The sequence below is a fragment of the Periophthalmus magnuspinnatus genome, chromosome 10 (genome assembly GCF_009829125.3).
Source record: "Periophthalmus magnuspinnatus isolate fPerMag1 chromosome 10, fPerMag1.2.pri, whole genome shotgun sequence".
Taxonomy (NCBI): Eukaryota; Metazoa; Chordata; class Actinopteri; order Gobiiformes; family Gobiidae; genus Periophthalmus; species Periophthalmus magnuspinnatus.
In genome coordinates, this window is record NC_047135.1 from 10,376,728 (window position 1) to 10,395,435 (window position 18,708).

General features: G+C 38.8%; 1 protein-coding gene across 1 annotated transcript in view; it reads right to left on the reverse strand.

Moving 5' to 3' along the window:
* The window catches only part of psd2 (pleckstrin and Sec7 domain containing 2), a 288,837-nt gene that overhangs the window by 41,358 nt on the left and 228,771 nt on the right, over positions 1–18,708 (reverse strand). Inside the window, exons 14-15 of the mRNA XM_033974418.2 lie at positions 4,723–4,919; positions 46–756 (exon numbers count right to left, since the gene is read on the reverse strand). Of these exons, the coding sequence (XP_033830309.2) occupies positions 46–756; positions 4,723–4,919 (908 nt within the window). The remainder of the gene's footprint in view (positions 1–45; positions 757–4,722; positions 4,920–18,708) is intronic.

The window sequence follows — 18,708 nt, forward strand, 5'->3', positions numbered from 1 at the left end:
AAGATATACTAGAGTGAATTTGTGTAGTAACTGTTCATCTCTTACCTGACAGAGTTGTGCATTGCCCCCTGCGTTGCCCCAGCCTCCCCTGAGTGGTATCCGTTGGGAATGGCCCATCTTCCTGGCTGGCACAGGACGAACTCGGACCTGCTCCCTGGAATGGTGGTCCTCAGCGGGGACCCTCTCACTGCCCCTTCCTCCTCCCTCCCCTCTCTCCCCTCCTCCCCCTCTGCACCCCCCTCCTGCTCCTGCACAGTGGCCAGCTCCAGTTCCAGCGGCTCGGGGCACTGCATTAGCGCCCTCTGTTGGATGAGCGGAGTCAGTGGTGCGTCAAAACTCATGCAGCTGTCCGTTTCGTCTGTGAGAGACAAGACGTCCAGGGAGTCCAAGCTGCTGTAGCATGTTCCGCCGCGGAGAAGAGCGGACTCCATGATCCTCTCGAACGTAGAGCTAAAACCATCTTTCAAAATGTCCACTTTAATTTCTTCCTCCTCTCCCTCCTCTTCATCCTCTGCTTGAGTCTCCACCTGCTCTACGATCTGTTCAAACGCAGAGCTGAAGGTGTCCTGGTTTTCCGGGCCGTCACACTCCTCTGGGATCCCCTCCTCTTCCTCTTCTTCATCCTGTACTTCGGTGTCGGCCTGCTCCACTGTGGACTCAAAGTTGGAGCTGAAAGAGTCCAGGTTTCCCCTCTGTTCCTCTGTGGCCGGGTCCTCCTCTGCATCGTCCTCATCCTCCCCGATGCCATTGGCCAGCCTGTGTCAAAAAAGTAAAAAATCAGTGCGACATACATGGGCAGTGTTGAAAGACATGACTGGCTCAATCATAAGGTTAAAGTACAATAAAGAGAAACTGCTAAAAGTCAGATTATTTTCTGCGTGGCTGTACTTTTATTGCATCCACATTTTCTTTTTACATTCATTTTGACTGCTTGGACCATCCATATATTTACCCCGGATCAGTGTGGTGCAGGTTTAGAAATAGGTTTGCAAAAGATTAAAAATATGCACAAAAGGCAAATGCAATGTATATTTATATTTTGCATGTTAGCATTGTCAATTTAAACTGCGCTTTTCCTGTTGGAGAGTCTGCCATCTGCTTCTTTCCATGAAAATGTTATTGTTTTGTCTAGAATGTATGGCATTATAGTTCTAGTTCAATCTAGTACCGTAAATTTCGGACTACAGAGCGCACCTTGATATAAGCCGCACCAGCTAAATTTGAAGAGAAAATCAATTTTGTACATATATAAGCCGCACCTGAATGTAAGCCGCAGGTTTTCATATTGTAACATGAGACATTTACACAGAAAGACGGTGCACCGACACACTTTTTTTTAAACTGTGCCTGAAAATTGGCACCAACACGACAACAACACGGGATGAACACATCTGCAGGTTTAGAAAATAAAGCTGCACCAACACGGAAAATCTGCTTTTATTTCCTCTGAAAACTTTTGTCGTCTTTTACATTGACCAAGTTGGATTCATTGATGTCGAGCTCACGTGCAGTGGCTCTATTTCAGGGGTCGGCAACCCGCGGCTCCGGAGCCGTATGCGCCTCTTTCAGCCTCATACTGCGGCTCTGCGTGGCTTGGGAACTAACACAGACACAGCTCACAGTCCTGCGTAAAGAGCCCTGATTTTCAGACGCTGTGCGCACAGGGGTCAGGAGCAACTTTCGCCCGTCCCTAATGACACACTAATAAGCTCGTCCGTAGATGTATCATGAAAATCCTGCTGGAAATCGCCACAGAAATCTATTTGATGTAGTAGAAAGTATATTATCTGCTCTTGTCTCCGCGATGACGTATCACGTATAACACATCAGACACGACGCACAAAAGTAGAGCCACAAGCGAGTGAAAATGAGCCAAAACAAAAGTCTTTGGAGAGCTTTTAACAAAGGGGAAAAGGACAACTGAGGAGCCAGAAGAGGAGACTACGACCTCCAAGAAAAAGACAGACAATGCCTACTTAAAATCTGGGTTTGTCGCTGCAGGTGACTCACGCACAGAGTCCGCTCTACGTAACATACGGGAAAAGCAAATAAGGCAATGAAACCTTCAAAACTGCTTTGGCACATGGAGAATAAGCACCTGGGATAAAATGATACGCTACGAGTTTTTTTGTTGTTGTTTTTTTAAAGAAACTGCGGAGTAGAGTAGACATAATCACATAATCAGCGCGATGCATGATGCAGCGGTTTGGTGAGTTGTATTTTTTTAATGCACTTAAGTTGTTTTTGCCATATTTATCTGCCACGTGTAGAAGGCTTGTCCGTGAAAGTAAAACCTACATTATTCCGTTACATTATTGTTATTATACAGTGTTATCTTCATTTTAGATGTCAAAAAGTATTTGCGGCTCCCAGTGTTTTATTTTACGTGGAAAGTGGATCCAAATGGCTCTTTGCGTGTTAAAGGCCGACCCCTGCTCTATTTCCTTTCTGTTTCTTTATCTTAAAAACTGCATCATATCCATTTCATGATGCGCAAAATGATCGTTCAAAATCAAAACTAGTGAATTCTTCAGAGCAGAATCTTTCCCCACGTCTGTCTCACTTTTACATTTACAGCTAGAGAGCGCCCCCCAGGGGCCGTTATCCAGTAAAATTCCATATATAAGCCGCACTGCTGTAAAAGCCGCAGGGCTCAAAGCGTGGAAAAAAAGTAGCGGCTTATAATCCGAAATTTACGGTATCTATCTCTATGGAAACAAGGAGGTGATGCCACCAGACCAAGTCAGTCAGATATTTGAACAGATGTGCCTTCTCAGAGTAGGAATACATGCTTCTTAGGGGTTAGTTTTCAATGAAAACACCTTTCATTGAATAAATGCAAGATAGATACATTCAATGTCATACCATGGAACATGCCGCATAAGGCAATAGTATCTCCATGGATACGAGTAAGTGACAGGCCTCCCACCGAAAAGTACACACAACACATAGTGCACCTTCAAGTCAACATTATGTGTGTCAACTCAACAACTGAACAGTGAAGAGTCCAGTCTTTCAAATGTGTCCAGGTGCGATACTGGTCACATCTGCAAATGACCGATAGATAATAATTATTTGATGATATGGGCCAATTATGGCATGATAATGAACCTCACTGCTGTGCTATCTTCTGCTCCAGCAGCTGTCTTCTTACACTTATATTCTAATGCACTTCCATACTAGAGCTTTATGACATGAGGACCCATAGAGAACACTTTGAACCCTCTGCCTTTTAAAACAGCATCACTCAGTGTGTCATTTATATTTTTTGTAATCGTCTTGAGTAGAAGTGTGCGTCCATAGAGACGTATTTCAGCTTGAATGGTCGCACTAACAATTGAAGGCAGATGAAAAGGCGCTGTCGAATTCAGTACAGTCTCAAAAGCAGAGCGCTCATATCTGCAGCCTGTCAAACCAATGCAGCTCTATTCTTTTTCATAAGAGAATATACTGCTATTGTAATGCACCTGTGAACTGACATCCCCAACAAAAAGAAATCGCTGAATTACTGAAAGATGGGTGGATGACATCTAGCTTTTTTTAGTTTTATTATGACAAAGTCAAATGTATAGAAAAATACTGCAATAATATCGATATTGCAGCCATTTTGCATATCGCAAAATTGTTTACAATTCACTGTATTATTCTGCTTGTTTTCACTGAAAGCGAGCTTCATTTTCTTACCATTACCTCATATCTACAGTGTAAAGCTTCTTATTAGAGTATATCGCAAAGCAATGTTTTAGCCACTAACCAATTTTGAGGCCATTTACTTTCTGCCTCTTTCTCAGCACAAGCACAAATTAATTTCAATAGAATCTCGCAGCACTGGAAATGTCAAACCAATTGGCTCAATTTGTAGCAGCTTTCATTTTAGCAAGTGAAGCGCATTAGGCTAATTATGTACCAGCCAAACCGCACTAGAAGAGCTGTGCACCATTAAAGTGTTTGGCATCATTGTGAGGCTGATGTTATTAGATTATATTCACATAGTCATTACATAATTACATAACATGAGTTTCTGATCAGCAAAAAAGACATGTTGATTTTCCATTAAAATCTATTACCATATTGCATCCATAGATCATATTTGTGAGTGGAAAGTCAAGTCATTTTATGGTAATGATGGGCTGATAAAATTAGTAAGTCCTGGACAAATATATTATATTGTATCTTATAGCTAGAAAACTCATAAAAAAAAAAAAAAACGTAGTTTTTTCTCGGACCGGTAATAAGCATACTTTTTTTCAGGGATCAGTGAAAACGGGATAGGCCGATATTAAAAGCACAAAATGCATACAACTCTTAACTTTAGTTAGCTGTTTACCAGGTTAATTTGCATCAAATGTCACTACAGTCACTTTTACTTATGTCCCTGTTGTTTATGAAGACTATAGAAATTTTGTATATATATATATATATATATATATATATATATATATATATATATATATATATATATATATATATATATATATATATATATATGTATATATGTATATATAAATATTAATCAAAAGCATTGTTATTACAATGCATTTCCTTAAAAAAAGTAAAAAAGTAAAGTAAAAAGTGACTGTAGTGACATTTTTATTTTTTTTTAACATCCAAACATACTTTACACAGCATTATTCATCCATTCTTACTCTGTGGTGATTGCGGATAGTGAAAAAAGCAGAGGTAGTAAGTTCACATTCATTGTACATAAGACAAAGCACTGACCTGTCATTCTGTTGCATCAGGTCTTCCTCTGTGGTTGGGGCCGTCTCCTCTCTCTCTCTGTCTGCTTCTTCTGCTCGCTTCTCCTCATTCTTTTTCTGCTGCTGTCCTATTGAATTTACATCTCCTCTTCTCTCTCTCGTCCCGTCCTCTATCTCTCCTCCATCTGCATATCCCTCTCTCCTCTCCTCTTTCACCTCCTCTCTCTCCTCTGCTCCATCCCTCTCTCCCAGTTCTGTGTCTGTGTTAGGGAGCTCCGTGGTGGATGTATCTGACTCTAAGGGGCTCTCAGGCGGGGTGGGAGAGGGCAGAGCCTGCCCCTCCTGGGTCATGGTGGTCTTCAGGGAGAAGGGGGGGGGGGGGGGGGGCTGTCCAATCAGAGGAGACCTACAGGACCAGAGTTCAGACGAGCCGCAGACACCCTGAGGCAAAACAGAAGGAGACATAAATAAATCAATACAAGTGTTTTTATAGAGGAAAGATGTCAAGAGTCTATTACTGAGACAAGATGAAATGTTTCCTACAAAATATTTGACAGAGAAGGTGCTTGTTTTACTGAGGAAAAGGTCAATACCAATTTTAATACCACAATTATAATACAAAACGGTCATTCAGACAATCCATAGTTAATATGAAGACAAATAAATAGTGTGTTTTCATACAGATACAGATACAGATAATTTGATTACTTATCTAGAGGTTCAAAATTTCTTCAGTATTTACAGAACATTACTGAATTGTTTACGCTTGAAAAGTCAGAAAAACCTTCACACAACAGGACTGGACAGGACTGGACAGGACAGGTGGATAATTAAACAGGTTAAACCAAAACAAATCCAGGTTCTAAACATTGTGAATGATTAATGCAATGCAGTGGTATCTCAAAAGCATAGCACTGCAGTGAGATTGATTAACAGTTCTGTACAGGCTCTGTCATCATGAAAAAGTGACCAAAGTGGTGGGTAAATGTTGTCAAAGAGGACATCCAGTTTATTGGAAATCAGTTTGACAAGATGCCAATAGTACGCTGTTTTTCATTTCATTTCTGTGCCCCAACATCTTCCAATAGTCTACCTTCACACAGTACATAAACCAAGGTAGCAATATTGTTAAACAGTTCTGCTTTTTATTTGGAATACTTTGAAAAGTGAATGAGCCTTGTGAATCAATCATAACTCTTTTTCACTTAACAGTCTTTTTCTATTACTTTGATGAATGTATTCATTTATCAAAGTAATAAATGTTTGCTGGTATCTCATATTTTTCATTCATCCTTTTAAACATTTATTCTGTATTGATTGCTGTCCTGTAGCTGAGGGAATTGGAAATTGGTGACAGTGAGGTGACAGTAGCTCAGAGTGTTCATCCAATGATCTGAAGGTTGGCAGTCTGAATCTCACTCTCGATGTAAATATCAGTGGTAGAGCTGACAGATCCACTGACCCACAGGTTGACAGTGCTATTCTAGCTCTCATAGATGAATGCTGTTGTTGTTTCCATGGGCAAGACACTTAAAGCCCCCTCTCCCTCGGTGTCTGCATACACTGGTGTGTGAAAACCGCTATATAAAAATGTGACCATTTACCTTTTACAAGTCTTAAGTAAATATGCATATTTTTACATCTTTATTTTTATTGAGACAAACAACATGACAATAGCTTTAAACATGATGTATTCACTGCTGTTTACAACCAGCTATCAAATATTGTATTATCAGAATTGTATTACCAGCAATGAAATAGTAGTAGTTAGTTTATTCAGACACACACAGAAAAATAAATAAAATATTGTCACAGTCACATACATAGAATTTGTTCATTGTGACTGAAAGGCATAGGATGAAGCTAAGCTTATTTATGCTTGCCTAATTCCACATATAAAGAATAATATACAATATACAATACAGAAGAAATGCATTTGTTTTTATATTCTTACGGTTACCTCTGGATTTATATTTGTATATATAATAATCATTAGTAGTCCTTTTTATCATGATCATAGGTGTTATTTTTAATCATCAACATATTATTATTATTATTATTACTATTTTGTTTTCCTATTACATAATTCATATTATGTAGTAGACAAATTTATACTATATTCTTTAATGTTAAGTTCAGTTGTCATAGTAACAGTTATACTATTGCTCTATATTTTTCTAGAATTTAATTTATTCATTTTCTTAAATACTTTGATTGATGTGCAGCTTTTTAATTCATTGTCCAAACAATTCCATAAATTAACCCCTGTAACTGAGATGCACATAGATTTTTTTTGTAGTTCTTGCCATAGTTTTTTGGATGATGCCAGTTCCCCTCAGATTATAGCGACTCTCTCTAGGTCTAAACAGCTCCTGGATACAGTGTGGAAGCATGTGGTTATGGGCCTTATACATAACAACTGCTGTATTAAATTCAACCAGATCGTTTTGTTTTAATGTTTTTAGTTTAATAAAGAGTGGGTTAGTGGATGCATAATATTCTGCCTGATTGACAATCCTAACCGCTTTCTTTTGAAGTAAAAATAGAGGATTCATGTTGGATTTATAATTGTTCCCTCATATTTCCACACAATAATTAAGGTATGGAAGGAAAAGAGAACAATATAATATAAACAGTGATTTTTGGTTTAAAAAAGTTTTCATTTTACACATTATAGCAATAGTTTTTGATATTTTTGTTTTTACATTATTTATATGTAATTTCCATCTTATTTTACTATCGATGGTGATACCTAAAAATGTAGTTTCATACACTCTTTCTATTTCTATATCATTAATTTTAATGAATTTGTTTAGAAATTTGTCTATTCCCAAAGTGTATATATTTGGTTTTACTTAAGTTAAGTGATAGTTTGTTAATATCAAACCATTTCTTTATTATTTTGAGCTCATTTTCCACTGTATCCAGAAGTTGATCTAAGTCTCTTCCTGAGCAGTACAGACTGGTATCATCTGCAAACAAAATAAACTTTAGGTTTTTCAATATGTCACATACATCATTTATATACATAATGAACAATTTTGGTCCCAAAATGGAACCTTGTGGAACTCCATGTGTAATCGTCTTTTTATCTGAGTCAAAATTGTTCATATGCACATACTGATGTATGTGCATATGAACTAAGATAACTAAGATAACTATTTAACCAGGTGAGTGCAGTGCCTTTGACACCATACCTTTCCATTTTTTTCAAGAGTATTTTATGGTCAATGGTGTCAAAGGCCTTGCTTAAGTCTATGAAAACTCCAACTGTGTATTGTTTATTGTCCGTTGCTGTTACTATCTCTTCCACTAGTTCCATAACTGCCATCGAAGTGGACCTGTTTGATCAAAACCCATACTGATGGTTACTTAATAAATTATTTTTCTCAATAAAGCTATCAAGCCTTACTGCAAACAGTTTTTCTAATATTTTTGAAAATTGCGAGAGAATTTGTACATTCCTTACAAACATAGAATTTGTATTTCATTGAATAATCTCCTCATTTAATCTCCTGAATAAAGATAGAGCGTAGAGCAGTAACAAAAACCCTAAACAAAAATGAAATATAGAAAAAAGATATCGTTTACAATTATGCAGATGTATAAAGTTGTGGGACTGTGAATTTTAAATCATGAATCTGCTTTTGTCTGTCATGTGTTTTCAAACTAAATAATTAATGAAGAATTACTTGAGCATGAAAGGATGTTGTCTGGAGAGAACAACAAAGCAGAGCCGAAAATAGCTCTGTTTGATAAAGGTAAAACTAAGCTGATTTTAAGCAAGCCTCATATGACCACCATTTTAAAAAGCACTTTAAACTGAGAATGACACATGAACTGAAAGTTTAAGATGAACATTAATAGACAAAATGCTGTATGCACTGTGAATTGTGGGTAATACATGTGAGGCATACTTTGTCCTCTGATCCAAAAACAGAACAGAAATTGGAGCACAGAATGGGAGACAGGGTCAGGAGCAGTGATCCGTAAACCTTTTAGAATAATTAAATATAATACTAGACGGAACTAAACCACAATTAAACCAGGACTAAGCCAGGTCTTAAACAGGTCTTAAATAGTAGCCTCATAAACAGGTCTAATGCCATAATAACCAGAGGAGTAAACAAACATGAATGAAAGTAAACAAGGTAGAATTCAGGGCTCTGCAGAGCTAGAAATAGAAAGTTAAAACTGTAGAGATACGGCAGATATGTTTTATGCCATACTGTGGAACATTCTAGTCCGAGGAACAACATTTCCATGGAAAAAATGTTGTCTGTGTAAGAGAGAGGAGGCCCTGGGAGTCAGATTTGTGGTGATGCAAGCCCACTCACAGTAGGATACATATTTTTCAGTGCAAGTTACATGGTAGGGCTTTAAACCAAGTTCACACTTCCAAATCTCAAAATCTGCAAACAGAAGGGAATCCATTAAAAATTAAAATTGAACGATGTAGTAATTGTTCCAATAGGGAATACATTTCAGATTTTTTTTTTTTTTTTTTTTTTTTTTTTTTTTGGGGGGGGGGGGGGGGGGGGTAATTTTATGCTTAAACCTCAACTAATACATTTAAAGGCATTTCTGATTTACAAAATATCTTCTGACTACCAGGATCATTTAGCCTTAATTTGAACAAAAGACTTTGGAGTTCCACCAGAAAAAGCATTCCCTAGCACTGGTCTGGTTTGGTCTGGTCTGTTTAAAAGCCACTGTGGCCTAGAATATGCAGAGAATGTAAATGCGGTTTGGTTCTTCATGGTTGAATAGGAAACCATCTCGTCTGGTCTCTGTACATTGATCTTTATAACTTGAACATGAGTCTACGCTTCAACAGTGTGAAATACAGTGCGGCTAACCCCAAGGACAAATGCTAATGCTGCGCCTATTACTGTGCAATGAATGCAGCCTGTCATTCAAATGTATGAGTTTAGTGAAAATGAGAATAAAACAGAGAATTAGTGTCTGACTGTGGTGATGAATGACGTAAACGTCTAAATTAAGACTGTGTAAATTACAATCTCAGAAATGACTGCAGGTTTATACGTGGCTTTTGGGTTGGATTTCATTTTGGATTAGAAGAATATCACCAAAATGTGTTTTTATAGACCTTTAGTAAGAATCTACGTCTCCGTCTTGCAACGGTGTCTTAAAAAAATGAATTATTCCAAAACCCAAAGATTTTCACAGCACTTTTTGAGTTGACAGACTAATATATTGACCAAAACAAACCCACTCCACCTGACAAAATATAAGCTCAAAATGAGAAAGATGAGGCCAATAAAAATACTCTGAATACATTTCATGTTCGGATGTCACGAATACACAATTTAGTGATAATGGGAGATAGGCCTGAATAAAGAAAGATATCATTCGCTGTAACAATGCACCGATGTGATACTGGTATCAGATATCAGCACCGATAATGAAACATTTGCTGGATCAGATATCAGGTTCCAAATATTGGTTCAGCCTAGTTGGACATATAAATTGACAATTTACTGGTTGTAGTAGACTCAGAAAATCTCATAATGTTTGAACTTTCATTCATACAAAGTTGTTCTGTAGTTACTTGAGAGATAAAAAAAAATCTGCATAACTCATTTGGAGCAGTTTCGTCTTATTTTATTTTTGTTTAAAGGAAATAAACCAAAAATTTGCACTGGCAAATACTTAATATCGTAATCGGTATCAGAACAGAAAAAACTGGATCGATGCATCCCTAATTTGCTCTAACAGGGAGAAAAGGGAGTGCCGGAGGGCCGAGCGGGACTGGCACAAGTCAAAGCTCCAGGTTCATTATGAGATTTACAGAGAAAAAATGCACATGTACAACCACAGTTTATGTAGAACAAGGCAAAGGTATTTTTCTGACATTATTGGAAGTTGTAGTAACAACTCTCATGTCCTGTTTGCAACAGTAAACAGATTAACAAACCCCCCAGCTCCACTGCCGTTAGAACTAATTTCCACATCTAAGTGCAATGAGTTTGCAGTATTCTTTAATGACAAGGTTCAGGGCATTAAAAATGCCATAAATTCCACAACGCAAATTTCCACAACGCAAATAACACCTCAGCAGCCACCTAGACACTTAGAGCTGACTCACTTTGCACCTGTAACTGACAAAACTGTCCAAGAGGTTGTCACCAGTCTGAGTTCATCTACATGCTGCCTTGATGTGTTACCCACTAAATTTCTAAAGTCTGTGTTCAACAGTTTGCTATCACCACTCGCTCTCATAGTTAATATGTCACTTCAATCTGGAACATTCCCAAACGCTTTGAAAACTGCGGTTATCAAGCCTCTCCTAAAGAAGAGCAGTCTTGATGCCACAATACTGAACAATTACCGACCAATCTCAAATCTGACGTTTTTAGGCAAAGTCACTGAAAAAGTTGTTTACCAACAGCTTATTAACTTCCTCAAAATTAACAACTCCTTTGATGTCTTTCAATCAGGTTTTAGACCCCACCACAGCACTGAAACTGCTCTTATCAAGGTGAAAAATGACATCCGCCTGAACACTGATGCAGGCAAAGTCTCAGTCTTGATCCTGTTAGATCTGAGTGCTGCCTTTGACACTGTGGATCATGGGATCCTCTTACAGAGACTGGAGGACTGGGTGGGCATTTCTGGTATGGCACTAAACTGGTTTAAGTCCTATTTAGAAAACAGGGACTACTTTGTTGAAATTGGAAAATGTATATCAGATAAAATGTCCCTGACCTGTGGGGTGCCCCAGGGTTCAAGCCTGGGACCCCTGCTGTTCAATCTCTACATGCTGCCGTTAGGCCAGTTAATACGCAGCAATAATGTGTCCTACCACAACTATGCAGACGACACTCAGATCTATGTCTCACTGGCAGCAGGTGAATATGGTCCAGTGGATTCACTCTGCCACTGCATCCAACAGATCACTGTGTGGATGCAAAACAACTTTCTTCTGCTAAACTCAGACAAGACTGAAGTCATCATCTTTGGCCCACAGAAACATAGAGAGAGTGTCAGCAGTCACCTCCAGTCTCTCTCTCTAAAACCTTCAACTCAGGCTAGAAATTTAGGGGTAATAATGGACTCAGACTTGAACTTTAACAGCCACATCAAATCAATAACATCTGCAGCTTTTTACCACCTAAAGAACATTGCAAAAATCAAAGGTATACTGTCAAAGCCAGACTTAGAGAGATAAATATTAACTCCCAAAAACAATTGTTCCATCTATCATGCATTGAACAATGAGTCGATATCGGGACAGGACCAGGGTGCCTTCTTTTGCAGAGTCTCTCTCTACACTAAAACCATAGGTTACGCTGAAAACACTGTGGTCATGTAGGACATTTGTAATAATTATGCATGTTTTATGAAAATCTGAGTGCTCTGTGTGCTTCCTGATATGAGGACACAGACGTGGTCTCTAAATGTTTCATCACCACGGAAACAGGAAAATGAAAATTATCCTTCACATTACAGTCTGCCTCATCAGAGCGAGTTCCATAAACTCTTTTGGCATTTCCTTTTCAAGATCCATTTATATAAAACTACTGTTATCTCTATCCGTAAGCCCGGGGGAGAGACAGGTCAAAACACTTGAGGACAACAATGGATTCTTCAAGAACAGACTTTAATGTACTAAGATTAAACAAAAATAAATATAAAGTTACACTAAAATTGACAATTAAAAAGACATAAAACATCAAAATCAAATAAAAAATGTATTCTTTTTCACAGCAGAGCCTCATTTACTTTTGGTCATAAGTTGCTTTTGTAGACAGGAAAGTGTAGAGTGAATATGCGGTAGAGAGTGCGGAGACACATTCGGCAAATTGAAATGTAACTGCATGCAATTTACAATTTACCTCATCCAAAAAAATTAATTACTTCATTTGTGAGAGAACTGTATCTGTTGAATAGTTACACAGTGATTGTAGTCAATTTTACCGGCTTAAAAATGTGGAAAAAGAAGTTAACTTTAATCTATTTGCAGCTGTCCAATCAAGAGCTGCTTTTAAATGATATCTCTACTGGGACAAAACTAATGTTCTACACAAAAATCTCATATAGACTGAAGTAACAAAGTAACAAAGCTTCTTAGTTGCATCACATATACATACATCAAAATACTGAATGCATATTAGTCCGAATAAAGCTTTTTAGATGCATTATATAATTCATATATCTTATCAAAACATAATAATTCATATATCCTTTGAATATTGTCATGTAAGCACCATTTTTATACTGAACACGCCTAACAAGACCCTTTGATATTAGGTTTAAAGACCTTCCCTTGCACCTTTCTACCATTTCTACCCCAAACAAGAGTAATACAACCTCTTTAAAAATCCAGTGCAAATCACCTTGATAGCCACACGACAGTGAAGCAAAAATAGTAAAAAGTCATGCCATAAGTGGCAGGAAAAAATAGGAAAATGTGTTTCAGGTAACAGTTGTGAGTAATGTGTATGTAAATGTTATAACGAGGTGAGATGGAAAGAAGAGGAAAGATCTGAAGTGGAGTCTGGACTTCACCACAGTCTCTGAACCAGGAAAAACTGACACGTTCTTCTGCATTCCACTGACATGTGTTTAGTGAAGCGGCACAAGGCTATAGTGTAGCAATAGGTTCTACAGAATATGATTTGTAAATGTGAAAATGAAAGACAAGGTAATTAATGAGGGCTACAACCATGACTAAATGTAAAGTAATTTTTTCAAATATACAATGAAAACAAAACTGATCACAAAGTCAAGTGGTGACAAGATCCAAACTCTGAATAAAACTACTTTTTTTTTTTTTATCACAATTTTATTTTGATAAAGGTAATGGTCATCTGAACTGAACAGACGCTAAAACACATGCTAAAAAGAAAAACAAAACAAAGACAGTGGCATGATTCAATTAAAAAGTCAGAAAGGAATAAACAATTTCTGATTTTGATCAACCGCGCACTATTAGTAAATATTCTCCATACAGTCACCATATTTCAACCTTTCAATGGTTCAAATGTATTTTAAAAGTCTTAATGTACAGTAGAAATAATAATTTGACTAGTCAAGATACAGAAAAATGAATCTCTGATTAGTCGAGTGCTAAAATAAATCTTAAATTACAAAAGGCATTAGGTGTTTTCCTCCATGTGACCAGTTCTTTTTAAATCGACCCCACTCAAGACCTAAGACTGGGGGGAGAGGAGATTCATGGTCGCTGGACAAAACTATGGAACAGCCTCCCTGTAAGTATTTAATCAAGTTCAAACATCGAAAGTCTTTACTGAAAACTCAACTTTTTTTGCGCTGGAATTCGACACAAGCTGAGCATTGTTGTATTTACCTCCTGTTTTCTTGTTTTATACACATTGCATTTTATTGTTTTTACTATGCTTTAGCAGTTAGTCATTTTAAAATATGTACAGCCCTTTGAACAATGAGGACTGTATTTTAAATGTGCTTTATAATTAACCATGACCTAGGGATGTCAAAAACATAAAAAATCATACTATAACTGATACTTGTCTGAGCAAGTATCGATACTAAAAAAGTCACATTCACAGGTATAAGACCGCATAGAGTAGTATAAGCCCATGGACCACTGTGGAACCTACCTGGACGACTGAGGGATTACACAGCTATAAGGCCACATGGTAATATAAAAGAAAGTACTATTATTTAATGCTAAAAATCACATTCTATTGTCTCAGTATTGAGTATCGAGTCTATTCTTTAGTATCGAAATCGAGTTTGACCTTTTAACTCAACAAACAGAAGACACAAATCACAAACTGTACTTGCCATCTGTTCAGCTGCAAATGTACAGAGAGTGTGTCCTTAACCCAGCTGTGGTACAGTACCATAGAACTCATGTTTAACAGAGAGGATACATTAGCATGCATTTGTCTTCCCTCAGAGATGCGTTTGCTCAAATGATCTGCTGCGAAAAGCACAAAACACAGTGACACACAACAAGCCCCTTAAATGGAAACTGTTACGAAACACCAGCGGAGAAGTGGGAATTCTCTTCATCTGCTCCTCATTATGCTTTATGCTTACTGCTATCTCTGCTCTGCCTCCTCTCTCTGTCCCTCTTTTTCTCGTTTTCTCTCCTCCACTATCTCTGCTATCTCTCTATTGTCTCTTTTCTCTCCTCCTCTTCTCTTTTCTTTCTTTCCTCTCTCTATCTTTGCTGTCACACCTCTCTTGCTCTGCTATCCATCATTTTTCCTGTCTCTTCTCTCTCTGCTATCTGTCCCCCTCTCTTTCTGTTCTCCTCAGAGATATCTATCTATCCCTCACTTCTATCTTTCTTTACTATCTCTCCACTATCTCTCTTTCTCTGCAATACCTCCTTTTATCTCACCTTCCACCACTAACCCTCTCTTACCCCTTTCTCCTCATTCGCTCTCCTTTTTTTCTCTATCACTCTCCCCTCTGACACTCTCTCCACTCTCCCTTTCTGCTATCTCTACTCTCTCTTTCGCCTTCTTTCTTTCAGTCTTTACTCTGCCTCTCTCTTCCCTTTCTCTCTCCTCATCCTCTCTCACCTTCCTTCTCGTGTCTCTATCTCCCCATCTCTAACGCTCTCTCCGCTCTGTCTCTGTGAGTGTCTCATTTGTTCATTCCGCAGTAATTGTCAAATGGGCCCATAAGCCAGCAGAGCAGAGGAGAGCGGAGAGCTGTGTAGAGGAGACGTTAACAGGAAAAACAGCCCTGACAGGGCAATAATAGAGGGAACATGTGGAGAGAGAAAGAGAGAAATACAGAGACAGAGAAACACACAGAGGGAGAGAGAGAGAGAGGGAGAGGGGCAGAAAGAGGGGAGTGATAGACAGAGTGGAAGGGGAGAGAGGCAGAGAGAGAAAGGAAGGAAAAGACAGAGAAAAAGGAAGAGAATGAGATAGAGATGGGGGGAGCAGGAGAGAGGAATGATAAAGAGAGTGGGAGGGAGAGAGAGGCAGAGAGCGAAAGGAGGAAAGAGGCAGAGAAAGAGAATGAGAGAGAGAGACAGAGATGGGGGTAGAGAGAGAGGAAGATAATGACAAAGAGACAGAGAGAGGGAGAGAGATAGAGAAAGAAAGAAATAAAGAGAAACAAAGACAGAGAAACACACAGAAGGAGAGAGAGAGAGAGAAAGGGAGGGAGAGAAACAGAACCAGAGAAAGAGAGACTGAGAGAGAATGGAGAGGAGGAGAGAGAGGGGAGTGACAAAGAGAGTAGAAGGGAGAGAGAGGCAGAGAGAGAAAGGGAATGAGAGAGGGAGACAGAGAGATGGGGAGATAGAGAGAGAGGAAGAAAATGAACAAGAGACAGACAGGGAGAGGGGGAGAGACAGAGAGAAAAAGAGAAAGAAATACAGAGACAGGGAAACACACAGGGGAGAGAGAGAGAGAGAGAGAGAGAGAGGGAGAGCGAGAGAGAAAACAGGGCAGACCAATCACCAGTGTGTTGTGGCGATGACCTGTGCTGTGGATGTCCTTTAGCCTTATGTTGACTATAGTGCAAGATATCGGCAACAGTGGCTCAGTGGTTAAAGTATTGGTCCCCCAACCCGAAGGTCGAAGTATCGAGTCCCGCTCGGACCAAGTTCTGTCGTTGTGTCCTTAGGCAAGACACTTCACCCACATTGCCTAGTATGAAAGTGTGCGCGAATGATAGGTGGTGGTCGGAGGGGCCGATGGCGCAGATTGGCAGCCTTCTGTCAGTCTGCCCCAGGGCAGCTGTGGCTACAATAGTAGCTTACCATCATCAAGTGTGGAAATGAATGAATAATGACTATAGTGTAGCGCTTTGAGAGGCTTTGAAAAAGCGCATTACAAGTGTAAGTATTATTATTATCTGTTAAAGTGAGAAAAACAGCTAGTTATAAAAGCAAGAGGCAGAGAGAACTTTAGGAAATAGAACAAGATGGATATAACACTGTGACCTGTACAATACAGAAGAGACTGCCCTTTAGCCATGTGATGCATTGGATTTGTAAGATCCATCTGTTTAAACGGGATTGGGAGAAAGTCACCTCTGTGTGAATAGCACAGGGTTCACATGGATTATAAAGCATATTTTCAAGATAACTGAAGATGTTTTTAACCAGCCCAAATTGGGTCTGACCTACATCACTTACAGGTCTGCAGTATATATGGCTTTTGCAAATAGGATTATCATGTAAATGTACATATTTATTTATTAATTTGTGTGTTTATTTGAACAGGAAACAATGCACATTAATAAAAATACTCCAATATTAGCTATACGAATAAGAAGCACAGTTCTACCATCCACTACAAACATAGTGCGCTAACCATTTCATGACATCTTCAAAAGTGTTTGGGTTTTTTTTTGTTTTTATTTTAAGAGATAATAGACAGGTTTAGTTTGTTTTTATACCTGATAGTTTCACTAGCGGTATTCCTCAGGGCAGTATCCCAAGTATGTAAGAGTAAAAAGCCCCCTTGTCCCGGTATAAAGTTCTGTCCTGATTAAGTCCAAAAGCAGGTGGCGCTGTTGTCCTGTCTCCACTGGTAGGAAGACAGCACCAAAACTTCAGCTGACCAGACACGTCACATCATGTGACCACTCTGAGAAAGATCACTAGTGAACAGTTGAAACTGTCAGGTATGAAACAAACTAAACCTTGGTTTGAAAAAAGGATCTATTATAATAAATTATAAGAAGATCAGATGAACGTCACTGGACTAGTCGTTGTATTTTCTTCCCTCAAAAATCATGCCTGAAATGGTTTTAGATGTCATCTATGCATGTTTTAGTAGTTTAGCAATCTCTCATGGGCCCTATTTGTACCCCCTTTAGCTATAAGATTCTGATGCTCAGTCAACAAGCTTACATCCATCCATGCTTGCACATGACAATTCTACATAAATATGCAAAAACATGATACAAAACTGTACACAGCAACTCGACAAAACTGTACACAGCAACTCGACAAACCTGATGCGGGGACTCAGAGCATCAAAAACAAAAGTGAAACTTATATGTTTAAATGTTGCTTTCTGCAAAGATAGCATTCTCAACAAACAATAAAAGGTAACACAGTTATCTAAATATGTTATGTGTTAGCATTTAATACCCCATAGGTAAGTAAAATACCCCCTCTTTAACATGGTTCACACTTTGGATCATTAGTCAATGTTGGTAAAGCTAAAACTGATTAGAAAGCATTATTTACTTCAGTAATAGCTTGATATTGTGTGTTTGGGCCTACATCAGGCAGACTTATTGCCTCTCCTTCCGTCAGCAGCACAACACAGCCTTTAAACTCTTATCACTCTCCTTTAATGTTAATCTCTCATGTGTCAATCACAAGACAGGTCCAACACAAAAACCTGTCGAGGAGCGGTCTGACATCAAATCTCTCCTCTTCTGTCTCCTCTATCTCTTCTATCGCTTCTTTCAGTCTGCCTGTCGCCTTCTCTCTCTCTCCCCTCTTTCTCACTCTCTCTAACTGTCTTTCTCATGCCATCCCCCCTCCCTTTTGCTCATTTCTCTGCCCATCTATACTCCTCTCTTCTCTCTCTCTCACCTGCTCCTCTCCCTCTACCTCTCTGCCCCAATACTTTTGTTTCTATAACTCTCTTTCCTTCTCTTTCTGTGACTGTCTCTGTATATATGCTCCTCTCCTTTCTCTCTCTCTTTAGCTTTCTTTCCCATCCCTTTCTCTCTTCCTCTGTACCTCCCCTTGCTTTCCCTCTCTCTTCCCCTCTCCCTCCTCTTTGTCCCTTTCCCTCTATTTCTCACTCCCTTTCTTACTCCCCCTCTCTCTCTATGAACAGATGGAGAGAGATGGAGAAAGGGAGAAAGAGAAAAAGAGAGCAAAATATTAAGAGGCACAGAGAGAGAAAAAGAAATAGAGAGAGAGAGAGAGAGAGAGAAAGGGGAGTGGAAGAACACAAGGGGGAGAGGGAAAGAGAGTAAGAGAGAGATGGAAAAGAGAAGGGGAAAGAGAGACAGGGAGAGAAATATATTAAGAGGTACAGAGAGAGAAAGAAAGAAAGAGAGA